The sequence below is a fragment of the Marmota marmota genome, unplaced genomic scaffold, assembly GCF_001458135.2.
Source record: "Marmota marmota marmota unplaced genomic scaffold, marMar, whole genome shotgun sequence".
NCBI classification, from domain to species: domain Eukaryota; kingdom Metazoa; phylum Chordata; class Mammalia; order Rodentia; family Sciuridae; genus Marmota; species Marmota marmota.
This window is the reverse complement of record NW_025999968.1, coordinates 36,484,767-36,505,482: the sequence shown is the minus strand read 5'-3', so window position 1 is coordinate 36,505,482 and position 20,716 is coordinate 36,484,767. Positions and strand designations below refer to the sequence as shown.

The following is a 20,716-nucleotide window of genomic DNA, read 5'->3' as shown; positions in this document are numbered from 1 at the left end:
ATACCAAACAAATAATAAGTTTTAGAGACATGATTAATTCAACTTTGAGTAGATTAAGACTATACGTCAAGGAGGCCTTATAGTGTGGCACTGAGAACTCACAGAATGCATTTATTCCATTTCAGGTGTCCAGCCCTCTATCATTATTTTTTTGGTATTGTGCTTATTGAACACTGCCTGTGTTCAAGTTTTAGCTCTTTTTACCTCAACCTTTATATGCTCAATTTTCTCTTTTGTAAAATAAATGATCAATCTATGTCTTAGGGTTGTTGTGAGAGTTAATAAATTCAAACATATCTTCACTGAGGAGAGCCGATATGTGGGTGCTATGTGGTGTCCCTTTTACTATTTTTCTATTTTACTATTTTTATATTTATAGTCAGATCCTTTCATAAGAAGGTGAAATTTGAAGGTAGGTATGCTTAAAAGATATTTCACTTTCCCTTAAGCCTAAAGAAACGATAATAAAAAAAAAAGGATGTTCAGACTTATCTTTTGAGGAAGTCTGCCCTATTAGAAATATTTTGTATTATTTAAAGTGAGATTATATTCTCTAAGTATGAAAAAATGTTTTAAAACTTGATTGGGCTAATTGGCCCCTACAAAGTACTTACCTAATCTTTGTGAAATGTGCAAGAATTCCTTCAAGATGAAATAATTCTTTGAAAATGAAGTATAATCAAATAGACAAGAGAATACCAAATGACTAAAATAAGAAGCAAACTATATAGTAGCATGCTCTCAAAAATATTAAACATGCTATATTATGCCGATATTTTTCCTCCTATTGAAGGGCCCAGTATTCTAAATTTCTGTCATTGTGCACAGGTTGGCTTCCTCTGTCTGCAAAACTGCTTGTCCTTGACAGTTCTCATATCTTGGTATAGAATAATTCTCAAAGTCTGCTTCTCTATGATAGAGTTTCCCATTGGAAAACAAGCACCCAATGTATTTGGTCTGAGATTCATTTTTCCAGAGAAGTTCTGTTTCCAGTTTTTTTTTTTTAATTAATTAACTTATTTAATCTAATTAGGTATATATGGCAGGAGAATGCATTTTGATTCATTGTACACAATTGCAGCACAACTTTTCATTTCTCTGGTTGTACTGCTTCCAATTATTTATATATATATATATATATATATATATATATATATATATATATTCCATATATGGTGAAGTGCAATGTAGGAATTGAGAAGACCAGAGCCATTTTGGCTGGAGTAAAATTCCACTCTACTTTTCTTGAGCTGAGTACTCTATATTTTTTACCTGTCAAGTGGAGACAATAATAACATCTACCTCTTAGATCGTAAGAATTCCATGAATTAATATATAAAAGTCCCTGTCATAATCAAATCACTCAAGAGACAACTGTTATTTGAAAATGGCTCCCTGTTTTCAAAAAAATAATAATAATTTGTGTAAAAGTTTTAAAACCTCAGGAAACAAGTGTCATTCTACATTTCTCTTCCTTCCTCATAATACAGATTGAGAACCATCAGAGCAATAAACACAGCAGACATATTTTTCATTGCTGTTTCTTAGAAAACAGTCCGGTTTCACATAATAATTCAAATGAATAGGAAACTGACAGGCTAATGATGGGTGACATCCGTAGGCAAGTGACATTGCCATTACCTCAGAGGCCAATATGGGAAGGGGCTGCCTCCAGCGTCCTGATCCTGCTCTCAATAGTCAGGAAAGTATCAACATTTGATTATCATTCTCTACTGCAGAAACAGTTAAATTAAGTGTTTATTAAGAGGCTAGGCTGGACTGGGGTATTCTGTCAATCTTGAGAGTAAACAAATCAGTGTGTAAGGTACAACTTTTGTTCTTGAAATATGCAGATTTTTTGTTCATCCCATTCTCTCCTTCCTATAAGATTTAAGAAAGATCTGTGAGGCCATGTCCAATGTGGGAAACATGCTGCAAGCAGATGAGTAATTTAAGCATGAAGCTTAAAATAAAGTATAACAAAGGAATAATCACATTTTCAAAAACAGGAAAGACAAACACTTACCATAGAATTGGGAGAAAATTTACTTGGACAAATAAAGATAATTTTAAAAAACATATAAATATGGTATAGGATTCCCCAAATTTACTTTCATGATGCTTATACCAAGCGGGACATTATGTTTTCATTTTGATTATATAATTGTGGTGATCTCATTAACCCACATTCTTAGACATAACTATGCTGATTATGATTTTTGGAAGATAATTCTGAATGTCAAATGCCAGAAAGTACAGGAATGTTTGTTAAGGTAGTACTTGTAATTGGTTTGTTGTGACACTGAGTTTTTAAAAAGTAGCATTAGACTACCAAAAGGCTTTTTTTAATATATGAGGAAAAAAACTGGAAATATTACTGTTCTCTCCCCAACAAAAGGAAACTGTAGAAGGGTATTATGTTGCAGGCAATCAAGAATAGCAGTAACATACAAACTAGAATATACTGAGGTACAAAAGGCTTCAGCAGTCAAGCAGGCTTCTTGTCCACCAGCCTGTTTTATTATGAGAATTAGAAAAGGTGCCCTTCTAAAGGGCAACAGAAATGTTCAGAAAAAATCAAACATTGTCATCAAGGAACTAAATCTAATCCCTCAAATGACCGCGAAGCACAGGCAGGGAGCCCTTCCCTTGCTAGGTAAAAATGACACCAGAGGCCAAAGGGGCCAGATTGAACCAGAAACTCTGCAGGCCCATGTGCCAGGAGGTGAGTCAGAAAAGGTGTTCCATGCAAGAGGGAATAGAGACAACAATTTAAGTTGCTGTGCAAGAATATGGCCTTGAATCCAAAAGGATGAGAAGGAGCCAAGAAACATGCTAAACTCAGACAGGAAGGAGGAGAAAAAGGTGAGCAGATGCTGCTGTTGTGATTAATCCTGATTGATTCGGTAGGAGACTGTTTGTTAGCAGTTTTTGCTTTTGTGAGCAGTAGGAACAGGAATATTGGGTGAATTGACCCTGCTAAATGACCAGTGATAGCATAAGCACTTAGTGTATTCTCCAGATCACATTTCCAGGGTTTTTGAGGGTTAGAACCTGCTGGCATTTGCAAGGGTGAGGACATGCATCTTTTTTTTTCTTTTCTTTTCTTTTCTTTTTCTTTTTCTTTTCTTTTTTTTTTTTTTTGAGACTGTTCTCTTTCTATTGCTCTTAGTTCTTCTTTTCCCATACCTGACTCTTATTTCACATACTCAGAATTTTTGGATGAAAACCCGTCACAATCACAGCAGCTCCAACAAAAGTTTGTTTCTGGTTTATGATGCATGGGTAATAGATGAGCAGGAAATACAAACGGGGCTCTGCTTCCTTAATCACTCAGGGATTCCACATGGCTGAAGCCCCACTGCTCTGTAACTATACTCTTTGAACCACATGGCCTAATTTCCTTGTGACAGGCGGAGATAATGAAGAATTCTATGCATGCATTCTGTTGCTTAATCCAGATGTTAAATACCAGCTCCCTCAGGTCCTATGTGTGGAAGTCTTGGTCCCCAGGTGACACTGTGGGAGTCTGTGGAAACTGTAAGAGGTGGGGCCTGGTGAATGACTTTCAGGGCATTGGGGAAGTGCCCTTGAAAAGAGGATCAAGGAACCCCAATCCTGTCTTTATTCTACTATGCATCCTGGCAATAAGGTTACTGGTTCCACTGTGTTCTGTACCCTCCTATCATTTGCAGCCTCATCACAGCCCAAAATAATGTCATGGACTGAAACCTCCAGAATTGTGAGGCAAAATAAGCTTTTTCTTTTCATAAGTTAATTATCTCAGCTGTTTCACTATAGTGATGGAAAGCAGACTAATGTGCATGTCACTTCACATATTATTGGACATTTCGAGTCATATGGCTCTATTCAACTTCCAAAGCACTAGGAAATATGAGGAATATTTGTTAAACGTAAGTGTCTCTGCCTTAGGAACAACCATGTTGTTTTGGGGTAGAATTATAATGAAGTCCTTTGTAACAGAGGGCATGTGTTTTAGAGGAAGAGCTCAACTACTGGCTTTACCCACTTTAAATGATCTTAGTTAGTCATTGTCAGTTTTCAGCCAAGATTGAATATCTCATTCAAATCATTTCCCTTAATGGCTTGTGGTTTCTATGCTTATCTTTTGTATCCTGGAGCCAGTAACCCCAGGTACTTGCTCTAAAATATGAGGTAGATGCTACTCTAACTTGAACAGCAATCTCTGAGACAGAAACTATTTTATTTGGAAGTGGCATTTTGCAACAGGAGTAGCATTCAGCCACAAGGTGTATGCAGATTTAAAGATATTCAAAGTTTCACCAGGCCATTAATTTTACATATAATAGCCAGTGGTCAGTGCATAGGGAAAAAGCATTTGCACCCTGGCTATGCATTTGGTGCTTTAATGAGTGATTACATAAAAGTGAAAAAAATATCTTGAAAAAGAATTGTTCATGCAATATTCCCCAAATAAATGGCAGTGCACCAAATGCTTATTGATTATTGGGAAGATAACATTCTACATAACTTCTCTTGCTGAGGATCAAAGGTGGTATTAGGTAGGTCATTAATCCAAATGTGACATTCTTATTCAACACATGGCAAGAGATTCTGTCTATAAGGTCAAATTTAAGTTTGCTATCTTAAGTAAAGAGACTCTCATGAAGGATACTTGGGTAGCTCATAAAAATTCAAAGCAAGAATATGTTGATTTTGACCCTTGTACTCTACCCTCAGGCACACTAACAATGGATGCTAATATTCTTTATTCTAATTAGTTAATGTACACACACACACACACACACAAACACACACATCTCAACCCATGTATTAATCCCTGTTGTCTTCCCTTAATCTCATAGTGTGGACTAGGGAGAAGAGGAAGGGATCATGCATGGTTCTATTAACAATCAGGGATGTTCTCAGAGTAACAGTGGTTTGAATATTGAGGTGAAATTTGTCATGGCAAAACCCAATGCCATCCTCCCAAATCCATTATCCAGCCATTCAAAAGATATATTTCTATCTATGGAAGGTCAAAAATGCTCCCTCCCCACACAAAAGATATTTACGTCAAGGACTGAAATCTTTTACCTCAAAAAAGTATAATTACACTACAGATCTTCAGTTTATCCTGAATAATTCAGGTAGGCTCTAAATCTAAAGACAAGTGCCCTCATCAAAGGCACATTGAGGACAACAGATTCTCAAAGAGAAAGCAATGTGATGTTGTGGCAGAGATAGGGGTAATATTACCACAAACCAGAAAGAAAGAAATGCTAGAAACCACCAGAAGTGGGTGTCAATGAAGGATCCTCACCCAGACTCTCCACCAGAGCATGGCCCTACTCTACTGGTACCTGGATTTCAGACTTCTGACTTCCAACAATATAAGAAAATTATGTTCTGTTGTTGTAGACCACCATATTTGTTGTCATTGAGTATGGCTTTGCTCATTTAATTATTTCTGCCCTTTCACCACTGATGCAGATGAGAACCCCACCTATTCCCAGAAAACCTGTTTCAGTATCACTTCCTTGGTTAAATCCCTTGGGCTATCCCCAACCCCAACCCAACAGCAACAATAATTATCATCTTCCCCCTTCTCTCAAGTCACTGGATGTATATGTCTGGACAAGTACTTCTAATATTCCACAATTTACTTTTCTATCCTGCCTTAGGGCTTAAAATTAAATAACTAGAATAGAGTCAGAATTGCACAGGTATTTTCTATGTAGCTATGATTGTGTGTCCTCTCAATGGTAGAATGCAACCATTCTTTGGGGAATTTTACATATGGTGCCAGTGCCAAACTTTCCAAATATTTGTATACTTTATTGGAAGTCACTTTGTAGATTCAGCGTCTTCAAACTACTGGATGGGTAATTTGGTGGAACAGGAGTAGCAGGAAAAAAAGGTTAAAGAAAAACTTTTTTCAATATTAAAGTTACATTAATATTTGATTAACTAAATGTTACCAAAAACACAATGTGAATTTTTAAAAACACAATAACAACATTATTTGTATTTAGCAACATTATACCTGGTTCACAAAAAGAGAATATGAAAAGACCTAAGATATGAAAGAATATATCTCTTTGGCAGAATGTGAGGCACTGGAATGAGTCATTGAGTGGTGTATGGCCTCTCCAACTCCAGTTAGCTCACTGAGTAACTTATCTAACGTGTGGGTTCTGTGGGACATTGGATGGATGGGTAGGTCTTAAATTAAAAAATGCTTTCTACTGCTAGAGTAAACATGGAAGCCTCCCTCTCCTTTTGCAGATGAGGAATTAATACTGAAAACAACTATATACTTGTTCTGAGAGAATCATTTTGTTTCTCCAAATTGGATTTCATCACTCAGGGGTCAATGCAGGAACTTGGAGAGTTTTTCACAATAAGTCCACTTCAGAAATGCCTCTCACTGCCTCTCAAAGCCACTTATACTCTATCAGGACTTGCTATCTACCTGACCACTTCAGTAAATCAGGAGTGATGCATGTTGACTGCTATCATGTAAAAATTCCTCATTGTATAATTATGCTCTAACAATATTCCCATGCCTATATCTATAGCCATGTTTCAGGGTATGTCATTTACTGCACATTTGTGATGAAGTGTACTTTTAAAAACTGTTTTTTAAAGAAAAGAGAGAATTTAATATTTATTTTTCAGTTTTTGGCGGACACAACATCTTTATTTGTATGTGGTGCTGAGGATCAAACCCAGCGCCTCACGCATGCCAGGCGAGCACGCTACCACTTGAGCTACATCCTCAGCCCCTATTTTTAAAAACTTAAATGGTGGCTAAGTATCTTTTTCAAAAAAATATAAATATATATAAAAATATACCATATATATATTATTTATATATATATATATATATATATATATATATATATAATATCTATAGCTTTAGCTTCAGGAACTGCATCTAGGAAACAAACAAAAACATCAAAATACTTTGGAAAAAAGAAAGCAGACGTTTTCTTTTCTTTGAATACAACCACATCTGAAATAAACATTTAAAATATATTTGATTCCCAAATGAGTCTTTAAAAAAAAACACAAATGATGGTATTTGTTTATTACATAAGTTGTGTTTCAATATAGTTCCCTTTTTTCTTCCTGAATGCTATGTGGGTGTGTATTATACATATATATATGTGTATAAAGTAAAATAATTATAAAAGAAAAGCAGGTACAAGAAGCAAAGATGACCACATGGATTGTCTGACTTTATTCTTACAGGGCAGATGTTGAGATATTCTTTAGGATATAGGTAAAATTTTGATCTTAGATGGATTCCAACAGAGAATGGAGTTGGGACTCACTAAGAAAATATTAGTTTCAACTCTGAAACATGGAATAAAATCCCCAAAATAATGCAGGCTTCTCTGAGACAAGCCATCATAAAGGAACACTAAACTTGGGTCATTTCCCAAGTTACTTAAATTTTTAGCAAAATGTAGGAAATACATTTTCAGGATCTGCAAGAGTTAGAAAGATGTGTGTTATTTGGATGGTATGAATTTGGGGGAGACATCATAGAATGAAAACTGAGAGAAATCAATGGAGATCAAAGTGAGGTATGTACTATAGGTTTGGATCCAGTACACACCAGGAAGCTCAAAATTCCAAATTAAAAGAATGATCCTAGAGGTGGGGTCTCTGACTTATATTTCAAGAACCTCTTCTGGCTCTATTATGGAATTTGGATGAGGGAGATGGTCTGAAAAATTTTCCTCCATAGATAGAAGGGATGGCCCATCTCAGATGATGTCACTAATACATACAGATCCAGCCCCTTGGTGGTGTGAAAATATATGAAATCAAAGAATGCACAGAAGGAATAAAGCTTGATTGTGTTAAAGTGCATCTGTATGCTGGACGCTTTTAGTCTGTTATTCCATTTAATCTTAAAAATGTCCCCTCCCATTACACCCAGGAGTATCTCCATTTTATGAGAACCCCATTTATGAGAATGATTAAATAACTTAAGATCTCACTACTTGATCCTGGCCAGGATGACTCAGTGTTCTTTCTATGTCTATCTTGTGAATTCTCAAAGAAAGTCATGGTGGTAGATTTGTTCATGTTGTCATTGTTTTAGTTGAAGTCATGGCTAATGGTGGGAGATAACACCAGTTTCTCTATTATTGTGAGTGCCCCTTTGATCATGCTTCTGGAAGGCACTCTAGAGCCTCCAAGCTGTGTTTGCTATTCTACTTTAATCAGTTTCCTTGAGTGCTCTTTCACTTAGTTCATTATTTCCACACTATTTTCCTGAACTCCTTCTTCTTGCTACATAAACATACAGGTGCCTGAGACATACACATCCATGGAGAAAACTAACAACAATCCCTGTCCTCAATGAGCTTTTATTGTATTTGGGCAGAGACAGGGAAAAGTACAAAGCACAATAAAGGAATAAAGTATAGAGAGCATGTTAAAAAATAAATGACATGGAAAATGGCTGAAGAATTCAACAGGATAAGGTAAATCTGGAATGCCAGGAGTGAGGGTGAAGAGATGGCAGTATGCTTGGATGGCAAGGGCAGGTAGGTTTCATCAAGAAGGTGAAATTTGATTGAAGACTTAAAGAAAATAAGCATTTGATAAAAGTGAAGCCAAGGGTCTGTGTTGTGGCTCAGTGGTAGAGCACTTGCCTAGCATGTGTGAGGCACTTGAGTTCAATCCTCAGCACTACATAAAAATAAATAAAATGAAGGTATTTTATTCATCTCCAATTAGAAAATTTAAAAACAAAACAAAACAAAACAAAACAAAAACTGAAGTCAAAGTGGTCATTAGAACAAATACTGTAAGGCAAAAAATATCCAGGGCCTTTGAATGTCAAGGAATTCTCTAATAGTAAGATATTAGAGTCAGTAAGGGGAAAAGAGGAAAGGTAAGGTCAAATTGGATGGTGAGAGATCTTATGGCTGCCAGGCATTGTCTGTAGACTTGCTGAATTAAATGGGAGATGATGCAGGATACTGAGAAAATATATAAGAACTTTTTAAAACATTATCTGTCTACCATGTTGACAAAAAGTGTTGAAAGGGAGGGAATTCTTTGAGTTGATGCTCAAAATTAAAGATGAGAGAGATTAGTCATGCAGCAGGGTAGGAGCAGCAGAAGGAGAGGAAACTGGGGAACTGGTTGGCTTCCAGATATTTTATGGAGGTAAAGTTACCAGGGTTTCCCATTGGATTTTATCTAAAGGTTTGAGAGAAAGGATATGAGATTGACTCCAGGGTTTTTGTTTGTTTGTTTTTCTTTTTGGCTTGACAAAGTTGAACAGTGAAATTTCCATTAAGTAAAATTAATTACTGTAGAAACATGACTGGGAAGAAAGGTCAGAAGTTGGGAGGAATAGATGCACTCTAGATAGGGCAGAGGGGTGGGAGGGGAAGGGAAGGAGCAGGGGGTTAGCAATGATGGTGGAATGTGATGGACATAGTTATCCAAGGTGCATGTGTGAAGGCATGAATTGGTGTGAACATACTTTATATACAACCAGAGGTATGAATAAGTGTGCTCTACATATGTAATATAAATTGTCATGCATGCCGCTGTCATTTATTTAAATAAATAAATAAATAAATACCCAAACTCAAATTCTCATCAAATATGGCCTTTCATCTCTTGGCTCTGGGAAACAATTAAATTCCAGAGTCTTTCAGGTTGTTACCAAAATTCAGTTATTTTTGGATATAATTTGAGATCCACTTTTCCATGCTGGCTGTTAGCAAAGAGGTTACTTTCTGGCCACTTCCCATGGTCTTTCCATCTTCAAAGAAAGATTTAATGTTCTATCAAATCTTTCTTTTGTTTCCATCTCTCTGACTTCTCCATCTGTGTTCCTCTTTTGATACCAGTCTGAGAAAGTTCTCTACTTAAAAGATATAATGTGTTGAGATTAGTTTCACAGATAGTCTTTCTTTTGCAATATAAAATAACATAATCACAAGAGGAACTTTGTGGGTGGCAGAGGATGAAAGGGTGTAGATCTGGGAACTATCTTAAGATTCTCACTGCCATTACATCCAAGCATAGATGTTGAATAAGCAGAGACTGGAATCACCTAGACTTGGGAGTCCATGTGTGAAGTCTGGATGTCTGTCTTCACCACATCCACCTTAAGCAGTTGGGAGTGACTAAATGACACTCAACCAAAGGCACAGATGGAGCTATTGACACAAGGTCAGACACTTCCATTTTGCAAATGTTCGAATAGGAACATTTCAGTGACTCACTATATTGGATGGATCCAATTGTAACATTATAAGGACTTTTATTCCTAGAATGTTTGGTTGCTGTTATTTATACATAATCTATTTTAACCTCACTGGTAAGCTATGGGTGTTCCTTAAACCATTTATTTTTTCAATCCTAAATGGTGCCCGCCATTCTCCTGAAATTTAAATAGGCCTGTGTCAAAGAAAAATGACATTCATTTTTTTTTTTAATTCCAAGAAAATGGTTATCAGATCTAGTGCTAATATTCAGCCTCTGTAGAAGCAGAAACCAGGCTGCACTCTGAGAGAGCTATTGAACACATCTTCTGGATGGAATAGTACGTATTAGGAAGGAAGCACTAGGACTTATATCACTCATCATCAGCGAATTAATTAACCCAAGCTTGACTAATGGAAAGCTATTTTGCTGTTAAGGATTTTTAATTAAGAAATCCCTCTACTTTGGAATTAGTGCTTATAAATTCATATATGCCATATATGCATCTACATGTTAATATATCAATGTATATGTATAAATTGTATAACATTATGCCTAATATTTTAAAATATTATTTTCAGATTGTTTTAAAATAGTTTAAATGATTTAACATAAAAGCAAAGAAATTTCCTCTTCCTGGAAACTTCAGAGGCTAATTGCCCCTGTGGTCATGTAAAATTGACATCCGACACAAAAGCATATGAAGCCAGGTGACACTTTCTGTGTCAAAATCATTAGACTCAGTGTTAGAGGAATCAAGACACTGAACTGTAGAAGTAAGTGTGAGTTGTGCTTCTGTCATATGGCATAGTCTCCATCTACCATGAGGGGTGGGCATGGAAAGGGGAGGGCATTGTGAACAGCTGCCAGTTCATTTCTGTTATAGTTAGTTCAGCTTGAATTATGAAGAAAGAAGCAATGAAGACAAACTTGTGTTTTGGATGAGTAAATATTATTGAATCAGATGTTAAGATTGACTTAAACAAACTTAATAGTTTCCAGAAATCTAAAGGAAAGAGATTAGTTCGATGATAATAAATCTGAAACTTGTATTCAAGGAAAGCAGATAATATGGCCTGAAGGTGATTTGGGGGTGAAAGTAAAGGGGCAAAGCAGTTCTTTGGTAGTTCTTGAAGAATTATCTCAATGGATTAAGAAAATATTTGTTCAGCATCATATTAAAGAGTAGGACTTCAATGAAAGTTCAAAATAAAGACTATCTGAAGCATTTCAGATTAATGCATAGATGCTCAGTTATATAACTTAAATTATTTAAACAATATCTAAGATTCCACTGGTGAGGTATATTTGCTCTTTGTACTTTGTAAACAAAAGTCATCCTTTAGCTTGGTATGACATTCTATGAGCCTGTCATGTAAAGGTGTTTTGCTATATCCTATCTCATTACATCTGCTACTACAAGATCCTAAAGTTATAAGAACTGCTGTTAGCAGGTAAAATTTACAAAAGTTGATTTTGAAGATCTATTACTTATCCATCAGGATATACTACAACAGAGTACTAGTTTTTGTCTAACTGTCTAAATATATGTCTAAATATATTTATTTATTTATTTGTTTGTTTGTTTATTTATTTATGTGTGGGAGTTAACAGGGATTGAAAACAGGGGCACTTAACCAATAAGCCATATCCCGAGCCCCCTTTTAATATTTTTGTTAGAAACAAGGTCTTGCAGAGCTGCTTAGGTCTTGCTAAAATGCTGAGGCTGGCTTTGAACTTGTAATCCTTCTGCTTCAATCTCCTGAGCCTCTGGGATTACAGATGAGCACCACCTAACCTGGCTTTAAAACCTATTTGTTTTCATCTCCAATAAATGTCCAGAATTTCAGCTGGGTACAAGACTACCCAGAATAAATGTTTAACTTTGCAGCTTCCATTGTAGCTGGTTTAGGCCTTATAACAGAAGTATGGCCAATGGATCTTAAGCAAAAGCGACATCTGGCAGTTTTCATAAACCATTCTGAGAAGTCAATGCTTGTGCCTCTGTCATTTTTTGTTCATTTTTGTCATTTACCTTGCCCTCCTTTCTGTGGACAAGATGTCTGTAGATAGAAGGAAACTCTTGGGTCCTGAGTTGTCTTGGACATGGGAATCTTTCTTTATAAAGAACCAAAATAGGAAGAAAACATATTTTTCAAATTTTAGGGAGCAAAATTTTGCTGCCTGTACTCCAACATTGTTTTGAGAGAAGAATGGGTTACTTTTTATACTACTGAAATATATATATATATATATATATATATATATATATATGAGAGATTGCTGTACAGTAGACCTACCACCTTCTAAAGCAGTTCTTAATTGATAATAGAGATATCATAGAAGGTATGTAGAGATATTACAAAAATGCTTAGTTTTACATTTTTAAGTAATAATTTTGCTTAAAATTTATACTCTTGTAGCTTATAAATTATTCTAAAACTGATAGTCATTTGCCTTTTTTAAAAAAGAATTACCTGTGCAACAATTTTATCTGACATTTTCAACACTTAGGATACAGAGACACTCTACCTTGCAAGATTTACTGTTTTCCTTGAAAAGAAACTAACATTATGCTATCCCAAGGGTCCTAAGAACACTCAGGGGAGAACCACTAGCAGATGCAACCATATATATCAATACATACTCTGTAAACATACTCCTGGAACTCTGCAGCACTACAGTTTAATGTCTGTTCTTGTTGACTAGGAACACTATTTATAACTTTGTGGGCAAGATTATCCCTGTTAGTATGCATTATAAAAATTTAAAAAAAGATTCCATTTCTTTAATAAATATCCCACTGATATATTTTATAGATACGAAAAATTTTATGTAATTGATGTAGCATAGCCAATAGACTATGTCAGCTTTCTAGCACTGTCCTTTAAATGAACTTTACATAAGCCCAAGAAAATATCTAAGGTAGAGAAAAAGTATATATTTTTAATAGGTTCAAGCATATTTGACTAGATTCTAAGGTTTATTCTCCAGAAAATGGCTAGGGCATTTCTCCAGGAACCATATTCTGCTTTTATTGTTTTTAACAGAGAAGTCATATAATCATTTGCAACTTTGGTTATATATGTGTGAACATAGGCCTAAAATTAATTTTTACACAAATTTTCCCAATGTATTAAATATCATTCATTTAAAATTTTTAAACTTGAATCAATTTTGTTATATGCATGTAAATGTAAGGAGCTCAGTTTTATATAGAAAATCCAGAAATTTTTCTTGCAATATAGTTGTTAAACAGGGCCATAGGAGTGCATTTCAGAGGTATACAGGAGAGAGATTTTTCAGAATTCATGCACCCTGATCGTATATATAATTCGTTGAAATAAAATTATAGAGTAATATCCTAAAGCATTTGCCCAGGTATTTCTCTTTGCTTACCAACATTTAGAACCAGTCTTCAAATCAAACTTACACAGATCAAAATTTTAAGCTGCCTATCTCAATTGAAACTTTTAAGAGCATATTATGATGTAAAATATATAATCAACCACAACTAAGATATGTAAGCCTTCACTTGATTTTTAATGAACAGAAAATAATAGTAATAATGCAATTCAATATTAAGAGCTCACTTGAAAGACAAAGAAATGCAGGTCTTCCTGATCACTTTAGATTCAGCCTTACCTGTGTGTTTCCTATAACCACAGGCAGATAGGATGGTAACTGATGTGCAGCCCAGTGATACTCAGGGGCTGCAATGTCCTAAATCATCAGAGAAGTCTAGAGATGTTCACTCTGGAGAAATTGACTGAAAAGGAAGAAAGGAATAAAAACCTTACTAAACATTTCTCACTAACCATACAAACAAATTGAATTTTCCCTATGAGTTAAGTGAATGTTTCAATTAATTTGAGTTTATTTCTCAACCGTAATGTAAGTGAAGTCTATATAAATAACATGTTTGAGTTTAGTACATATGGACCCATAGCTATTTGACCTTGGAAATAAAACTAATATATATTCTGTGTTACCTTAACTCATACAAAAGCCAAGGGTTCTCCCCCACCCTTTATTTATTTAGACTATGAAGTGATTTGTATTTGCAGTAGAGTGAGAAAGAAATAATGTAGTCAAGATGTTTTTTGCCATGCACAGTGGAGCACATCTGTAATCCCAGCAGCTGGGGAAGCTGAGGCAAGAGGACTGCAAGTTCAAACCCAGCCTCAACAAAAGCAAGACTCTAAGCACCTCAGTGAGACCCTTTCTGTAAATAAAATACAAAATACGGCGGGGGATGTGACTCAGTATTCGAATGCCCCTGAGTTCAATCCCCAGCCCTAAAAATAAAGAAAAAAAAAGGTATTCTTTTTCCTCTTTAAGGAAAATATGGTAGAGATGAAGAATTAAAGTATGTTTTTGATATAGCATTGAAATGTTCACATAAGTATTTTGACTTGCATGGTGAAAATTGAATATTGAAGAATCAAGGAATAATAAATAATTAATGATATCCATGTATGTATGATTATATGAATTAATGAATTGATCCGTGGTCTTTTAATAATTATCAAACTGTAATATGGCGAATTTACCAGTCTATTTTTTATTATACCAGCTAAAGTTTTCATTCTAATGTCTTGTTGATGGAGAATTTGATAAAAATATAGTAATGATAGTGCAGCCTATAGTTAGCAGAGACTGATCATTGCCAAGTTAATAAGAGGGAAATAATTGGAGACTCCCATGCTAAGTTTTCCTTGATGATTTTCTCTGGTTTTTGAGTAATAAAGGGACACTTTGAATTTTCCAGACAAGAAATGTCTTTACAAGAAATGTCATGCATCACTGGGCCCCTTCCAGCTCTCAAACCAAGTATATCCACCACTGCTCTGGCCTGATGTATGGTGTTCAGGGAGATGAATGATTCTCTGTGGTTGAATTATAGTAGGAGAAATAGAAAGCTTCTTTTGAAGCAGAAGAATGTAAATAGGCTATTTTGCATTACTGCTGTTAAGGAGCATGCTGCTCAAAAGTCATGTGTGTGAGTTTCAATCTAAATGAGCATTTGCTGCACCTCTACTTAAATGATAGCTAGCAGAATCATCATCCTGTGATCCCACAAGTTGAGGATACCTCAGAGTTTCTCAACCTCCACACTATTGAAACTTTTTCTTTTCTTTTTTTTTTTTGCCAGATAATTCTTTGTTGTAAGAACTGTTGTGTGCTAAAATAGGATATTTAGTAGCATGCTGTTGTGTACATCACTAGCATCCTTCTCTCCATTGCAATAAAAAAAAAAAAAACAATCTTCAGACAATCTCAATGTCCCTTTATGGGTAAAATTTGCATCAATTATGAATCACCTAGTTACTTCTCTACCCAACTCATGGAACTTTCATTAAAGAGGTTGGTTCAATATTCAACAGCATCTAATGCAGAGAATCTAATCAATGAGTTTAATCAATGAGATAATTTGACAAATTCTTTTCAAAACCTTAGTAAATTGGGGGTGGGGGGTCTGCAAACTCTTTAGGGGAGGGCTCCAATTATGAAAAACATAGTAACATAACTCATGTTGCATCAGTATTACCAAGTATCAGAGATTAGTTGGAGGAATTGTTAGCAGAACAGATAAAATCAAACCTACATGGATGTATTTGAAGAAGAGAACACTGGAACACTGTCCTGTTCATTACTGTTTTTGTTACTGGGTTCTTAAGCATAGCATCTTGATGACAGCATTTTCCTGCCACACATATGTGTGTGTGTGTGTGTGTGTGTGTGTGTGTGTGTGTGTATAATTAAATGTTTGTTCAATTAATTAATATTGAATCTAAATCATAGAATTTACTTCAAGTTAATCTCTTCCTATTTATTCTTATTGTTTTATTTCAATTTGAAAGTACATCTTGCCTAGAATATTGTTGTCATTTCTAAAAGGTCTTCCCTGCTTCTAATTTCAAGCTCCACCAAAATGCAGCCAAAAATCTTATTTGAAAACTCATTTTCCCTTTATTGGCCTTCTGTCACTGAGGGTCAGTTCTACCTTTGGCAGTGAGTTTATTTTAAAATTTTAATCTAGCCCTTGCCTATCATCCATCCTTTCCTGCATTTCATTCATGCAATCAGCTCTCGGGCCACACTGCCTTCCTGGCAGTTCTTGGAAGAAGCTGGGCTGCTTTTCATCTCTCTGATCATGGTTATGTTCTTCCCTCTGTGTAGATCATCCTCTGCATTTTTCTGGACTTGACCTAGTTTTAAATACTCAGCCTTTGATTCTTAGTAAAAAGGCCTTCATCTCTGCTCTGTTCACTGAAACAACTCTCCTCTCTTCCATTGTACTTCAATATGACCCTTTTTTATAGCTCTCCTTCTCTCTAATCTTCCTAACAATTCCTTATGGCTTGAATTCAAACATTTATTGTGCTGTATTGCAACTGTCTGTAAGTCAAGTCTTGCTGGGACCTTCTCTTTCCTCTGTTTTCCTTTGAGTGCAAGCACGGGATGAGGACATTTATTATGACTGCATCTCTCAGTGGGACCTTCTCTAGTCTTTACCATTTATAGACCTCCCTGTCACTGCCAGCAACCAATGGAGATTCCAGTCACAGTTACCCTAATTCTCTAATTTGCTCACTCCTATCTGGTTTCCCCAGATCACACCCCCAATTGTAGAAAATGAAAACTGGATAATAAATATCTGAGTTCAGACAGGGTTCAAATCCTGGCTCTACGTGTATTTATTATGTGTTATTTGAACAAGTAACTATCTGCAAAGCATGAACAATATCAGAGTCATCTCACAGGTGATTGTGTGGATGAATAACTAAAATATGTAAAGCAATTAAACTAACCTGGCACAGACTGAGTGCTACCATGGTCCCATTTGCTATTCTTTCATATAACAATGTTACTGGCATGCAAGCTAGCTAACTTGGAAGAACTGAGCACAGAGAACAGTTCAGTATAGGGAGTAGCATTATCATTAATAAAGGCTCTAGACCTTGGATGTGTGACTTAAGCTCTCTGAGCCTCCATTTACGAAGTACTAGGAAATAATAATTATTCCTACTTCCGTGGGTTATAAAGACTAAATAGCCCAATACAAAAAAAGGTGCTCAGAATTTGTAATGAGAGTGATAATTTAGAATTAATGTTAATGTAGATGGGGAAGGTGTTTCTGCATTCATACCTGTGCAGAGCTATCTCACTTGGACTTTTCCTCCAATCAATATTTCCCTTTTCCTTCAAACTCCATATTTATTTCCACAAGAGATTTCTGTCCTCCCTTCTGGTATGTAGAATGCTTGAACTAGATCTTCAAGTTTCAGCCCGGTGAGTTTTGGAAAAGAGTGACCTTCTCTCCATGAGCAAGAGTGGTTTTGTTCTTTCAATTCCATTTCAGTTCACCCACCAGAGAGATCTATGGCATGGTACTTACATGGTCCACTGAAAAGGAAGCAAACCTTGAAAATCTAAACATGGAATTTCTTTGTAGTCAATCTGACCAACTGTATCCCAAATCCAGTAAAGAATACTTTTCCTTTTAAGTTTGCTCTGCTAGGCCCTTCAGAATTATTTATCATCTCTTCCAACACTTTTCAATTATATTTAAGCCTATTCAACCTAAGGAGGAAGAAGTCATTAAAAAATAAATACTCACAAATTATGAAGAAGCATGTTGTTTCTTTCTAAGAGATGTAGCCAATAGACAGTAAATAAGCTTGGTTCCAGAGTTTTCCTCAGAGGATGGGGATAAGGGAATTTGCCAATTCATCCTACCAAGTTCTGTTTACATGCACTTAAAGGGAAGGAGTCAGATAAACAAGAGGAGTGACTGGCAAAGAGAAAATCTCAAATACCAACACCTATTTTAAAATATACAAAGACATAACAATTTTAATTCACTATTTGTAAAAAGGACATGGTATAAGCTTTTCTAAACTCCCTGAGAAGTTTTAAAATTAAAAGTTGAATAAAGCCACATTATTGTTTCTAAACTAAGACACAGTGTTATAATCTGTTTCTGTGTCCCATTGATATCTTGACAAACATTGCTTCTTTTATGGAAAAGCGAATTGTAATAACTGTGTATTCAAATTTAATATATAGCTTAAAACATTGGTATAACTTAATATTTTTAACAGTAACTTTTCCAAGACTGTGATTTCAAAAGAGCAATTTATCTCATTTTTAAAGTGGTAACATGCTAAAATTGGTGATTATTATAATATTGGAATCAATTACTTTATCATACATAAATGCATAATTCATGCATTGTAGCTCACTGATTAAGGGAATAAGTGACCACATGGAAAATAATAAGATGCAGACAGCTTTCAGCCCAATAAAATATTGGGCTGAGTCTTTTGACCATGCCAATTTACTTAAGGTAATAGAGATCAATTTACTTTTATTTGACAGATTTTACCCACGTCCTGTTGATGAAGAGGCAGGGTTGTGTGTTTGTTCCTTTTCACCACACTTTGTGACCACTGCTGTTTTTATAAATATAGTTTAAAAAGACTGAGAGAGCTTTTTGCATTTCCATGGTGATGTACAAAAACAAATAAAAAATGTGCTTCCCTGAAAGTGTGATCAACTCAGCCTTGATAGAGACTGTTTGGTATGTCTAAAAGTTTGCTGATAACATTCACAGTGGCTTCATTAGGGAAACATAAGTGTGTCCAAATAAACTGACTTTAATACAGAAGAGACTCCTTAAGTATTGAGAGTCTGTCCTCCTAGTTTCGTTGTTGGGGAGAAAAATTATATACTTATTGTTGTTCATCTAATAAATATTTCAGACCCATTTATGAATAATTAGTGCAGATGCAATCCCATTTGAATGTCATGAGGTGAATTAGGGGAAAATAAAATCATTTCAAGTTCTGAGTCTGTCCAGAGTACATCGCTGGAATCCCCGTCTATCCACACAATAGATTAACTACCCTCTGTGCATACTGTATTTTGCTCATCCCTTCCTATTCTAAAGCTGGAATGAAGCAGTCGTTATCTGTGGCAGTGCCTGGGTGATTTTCAAGCCCAGCACTACCCACCCAAGTGGCTGTGATACCGGCTTTCACTGAAGCCTTATTACTCTTAAAAGAGCAATTTGGTTGGTTGCACGGCTATTAAGGATCACACAGGCAGCCTGAAAGCTGTCAGTACAACTGCTTCTCATCTTTTTCACACCATCCTGACATCTTTTCTCTTTTCTGCTGGACACAGACATTACTGTTTTTATCATTTTCAATCAAGCTCACCCAGAACGCTGAGGAATGTATTCTCACTGAAAGCAAAGTGGAGAACAGAAATTATTTTCTAGCTCCTGGAGTAGAAGCAGTGCTGACTGCGTGCTGAGGAGCAGGAGCAGGAGCCGGAGCCGTGAGAAATGTAGCTTGGCTCAGGGCTACATCAGGGAGCTGCTCCTTCAGCTGTTAAAGATGGCAAAACAACACCTACCTCAGGTTTTTCAATGATTAATGCTATTTTCATAACCGGGAGGGAAGAGGATGTGAGAAATTTTGTGAAATTCACTTGTGGAAATGTTATCATCAGAGAAAGTGGGGAAAATTACTAGGCTGGAACTTCTCTTCGTTTTGATGCTCCTCTTTTCTGGACCAACTCTGAGCAAGCTGACCCGGACCCCCTGGAAAGGAAAACCTTGGAAGGGGGGTAAGTGATGAAAGTTTTGTGGTAAGGATCTGTAAGGAGTCAGCAAAGCCGGATATTGGTATCTGGAGGACAGCTAATGGTATAGAAGCTGATTCTGTTTGAAATCAGGATTTTATTTCTGGAAAGAGGATCTGTGTTGTAGGTGGCTAGGAAGAAGAGTTTTTTTTTTTTTTTCCTCTCTTACTGATATAAATATATGTATGTAGTTTTTGGTTTGCTGGGCTTTCAAAGCATTACAATGATTATTACTCCAGGGCCAAATGTATGCTGTTCTAGTACAAGGATATGTATGTTATCCTTAGGAAGCTGCATTTTCTGAAAGATGTGGGTTTTGAATATGTGAGATCGCTCAATTGTTTGCAGATTTTGTGAAATGATCAGTGGCATGTTAGGAAATACAGTTCTACCAACACTAATTTTTTGGCTGACTCTATCAGTGTTACTGTGTTAGTGAAGATAAATTACATTAACTTCATTGGGAAAAAGTATCTGCTGGATGAGAAAAAAGCCTTTCAGCACTTGAGAGCATTGTAATCCATTTTCTTCTGCTGTTGAAAAATTATAATGAGATGGGAGAGAATTTTTGAGACTTCAAAGATACCTTTTTGTAAAGTTTTGTTGGTTTTGCTTTCCCTGAATGCCATTTGTTCCTACCAGACACAAGTTATGAAGGTATGTGTTCTGTGAATGCAGTAACCCAAAATGATGCTGCAGAAATATCCCAAGAGAGACTTTCTCTACAGTGTTTTTATGTTTTAGGAAAAATCTTGATGGAAGAAAGCTGAGGATTTTGCTTTATGCAAGCATTCTTTTTATCTCATGTTTTTTTTTTTTTTTTTTTTTTTTT

The 20,716-nt window shown here is 35.7% G+C and overlaps 1 protein-coding gene across 19 annotated transcripts in view; it reads left to right on the top strand.

Annotated features, from left to right (window-relative positions):
• Robo2 (roundabout guidance receptor 2) overlaps positions 1–20,716 on the top strand; it is a 1,565,243-nt gene that overhangs the window by 329,765 nt on the left and 1,214,762 nt on the right. For 5 of the 19 annotated variants that reach the window (XM_048803926.1, XM_048803924.1, XM_048803922.1 and 2 more), the window contains exon 1: positions 18,363–19,869. The exons of 1 other annotated variant lie outside the window; for it this stretch is intronic. In XM_048803926.1, coding sequence (XP_048659883.1) covers positions 19,740–19,869 — 130 coding nt within the window. In that variant the 5' untranslated portion in view covers positions 18,363–19,739. Of the gene's footprint in view, positions 1–18,359; positions 19,870–20,716 lie in introns of those variants that run through there. 13 more of the 19 variants (XM_048803937.1, XM_048803930.1, XM_048803929.1 and 10 more) reach the window with 7 other exon arrangements.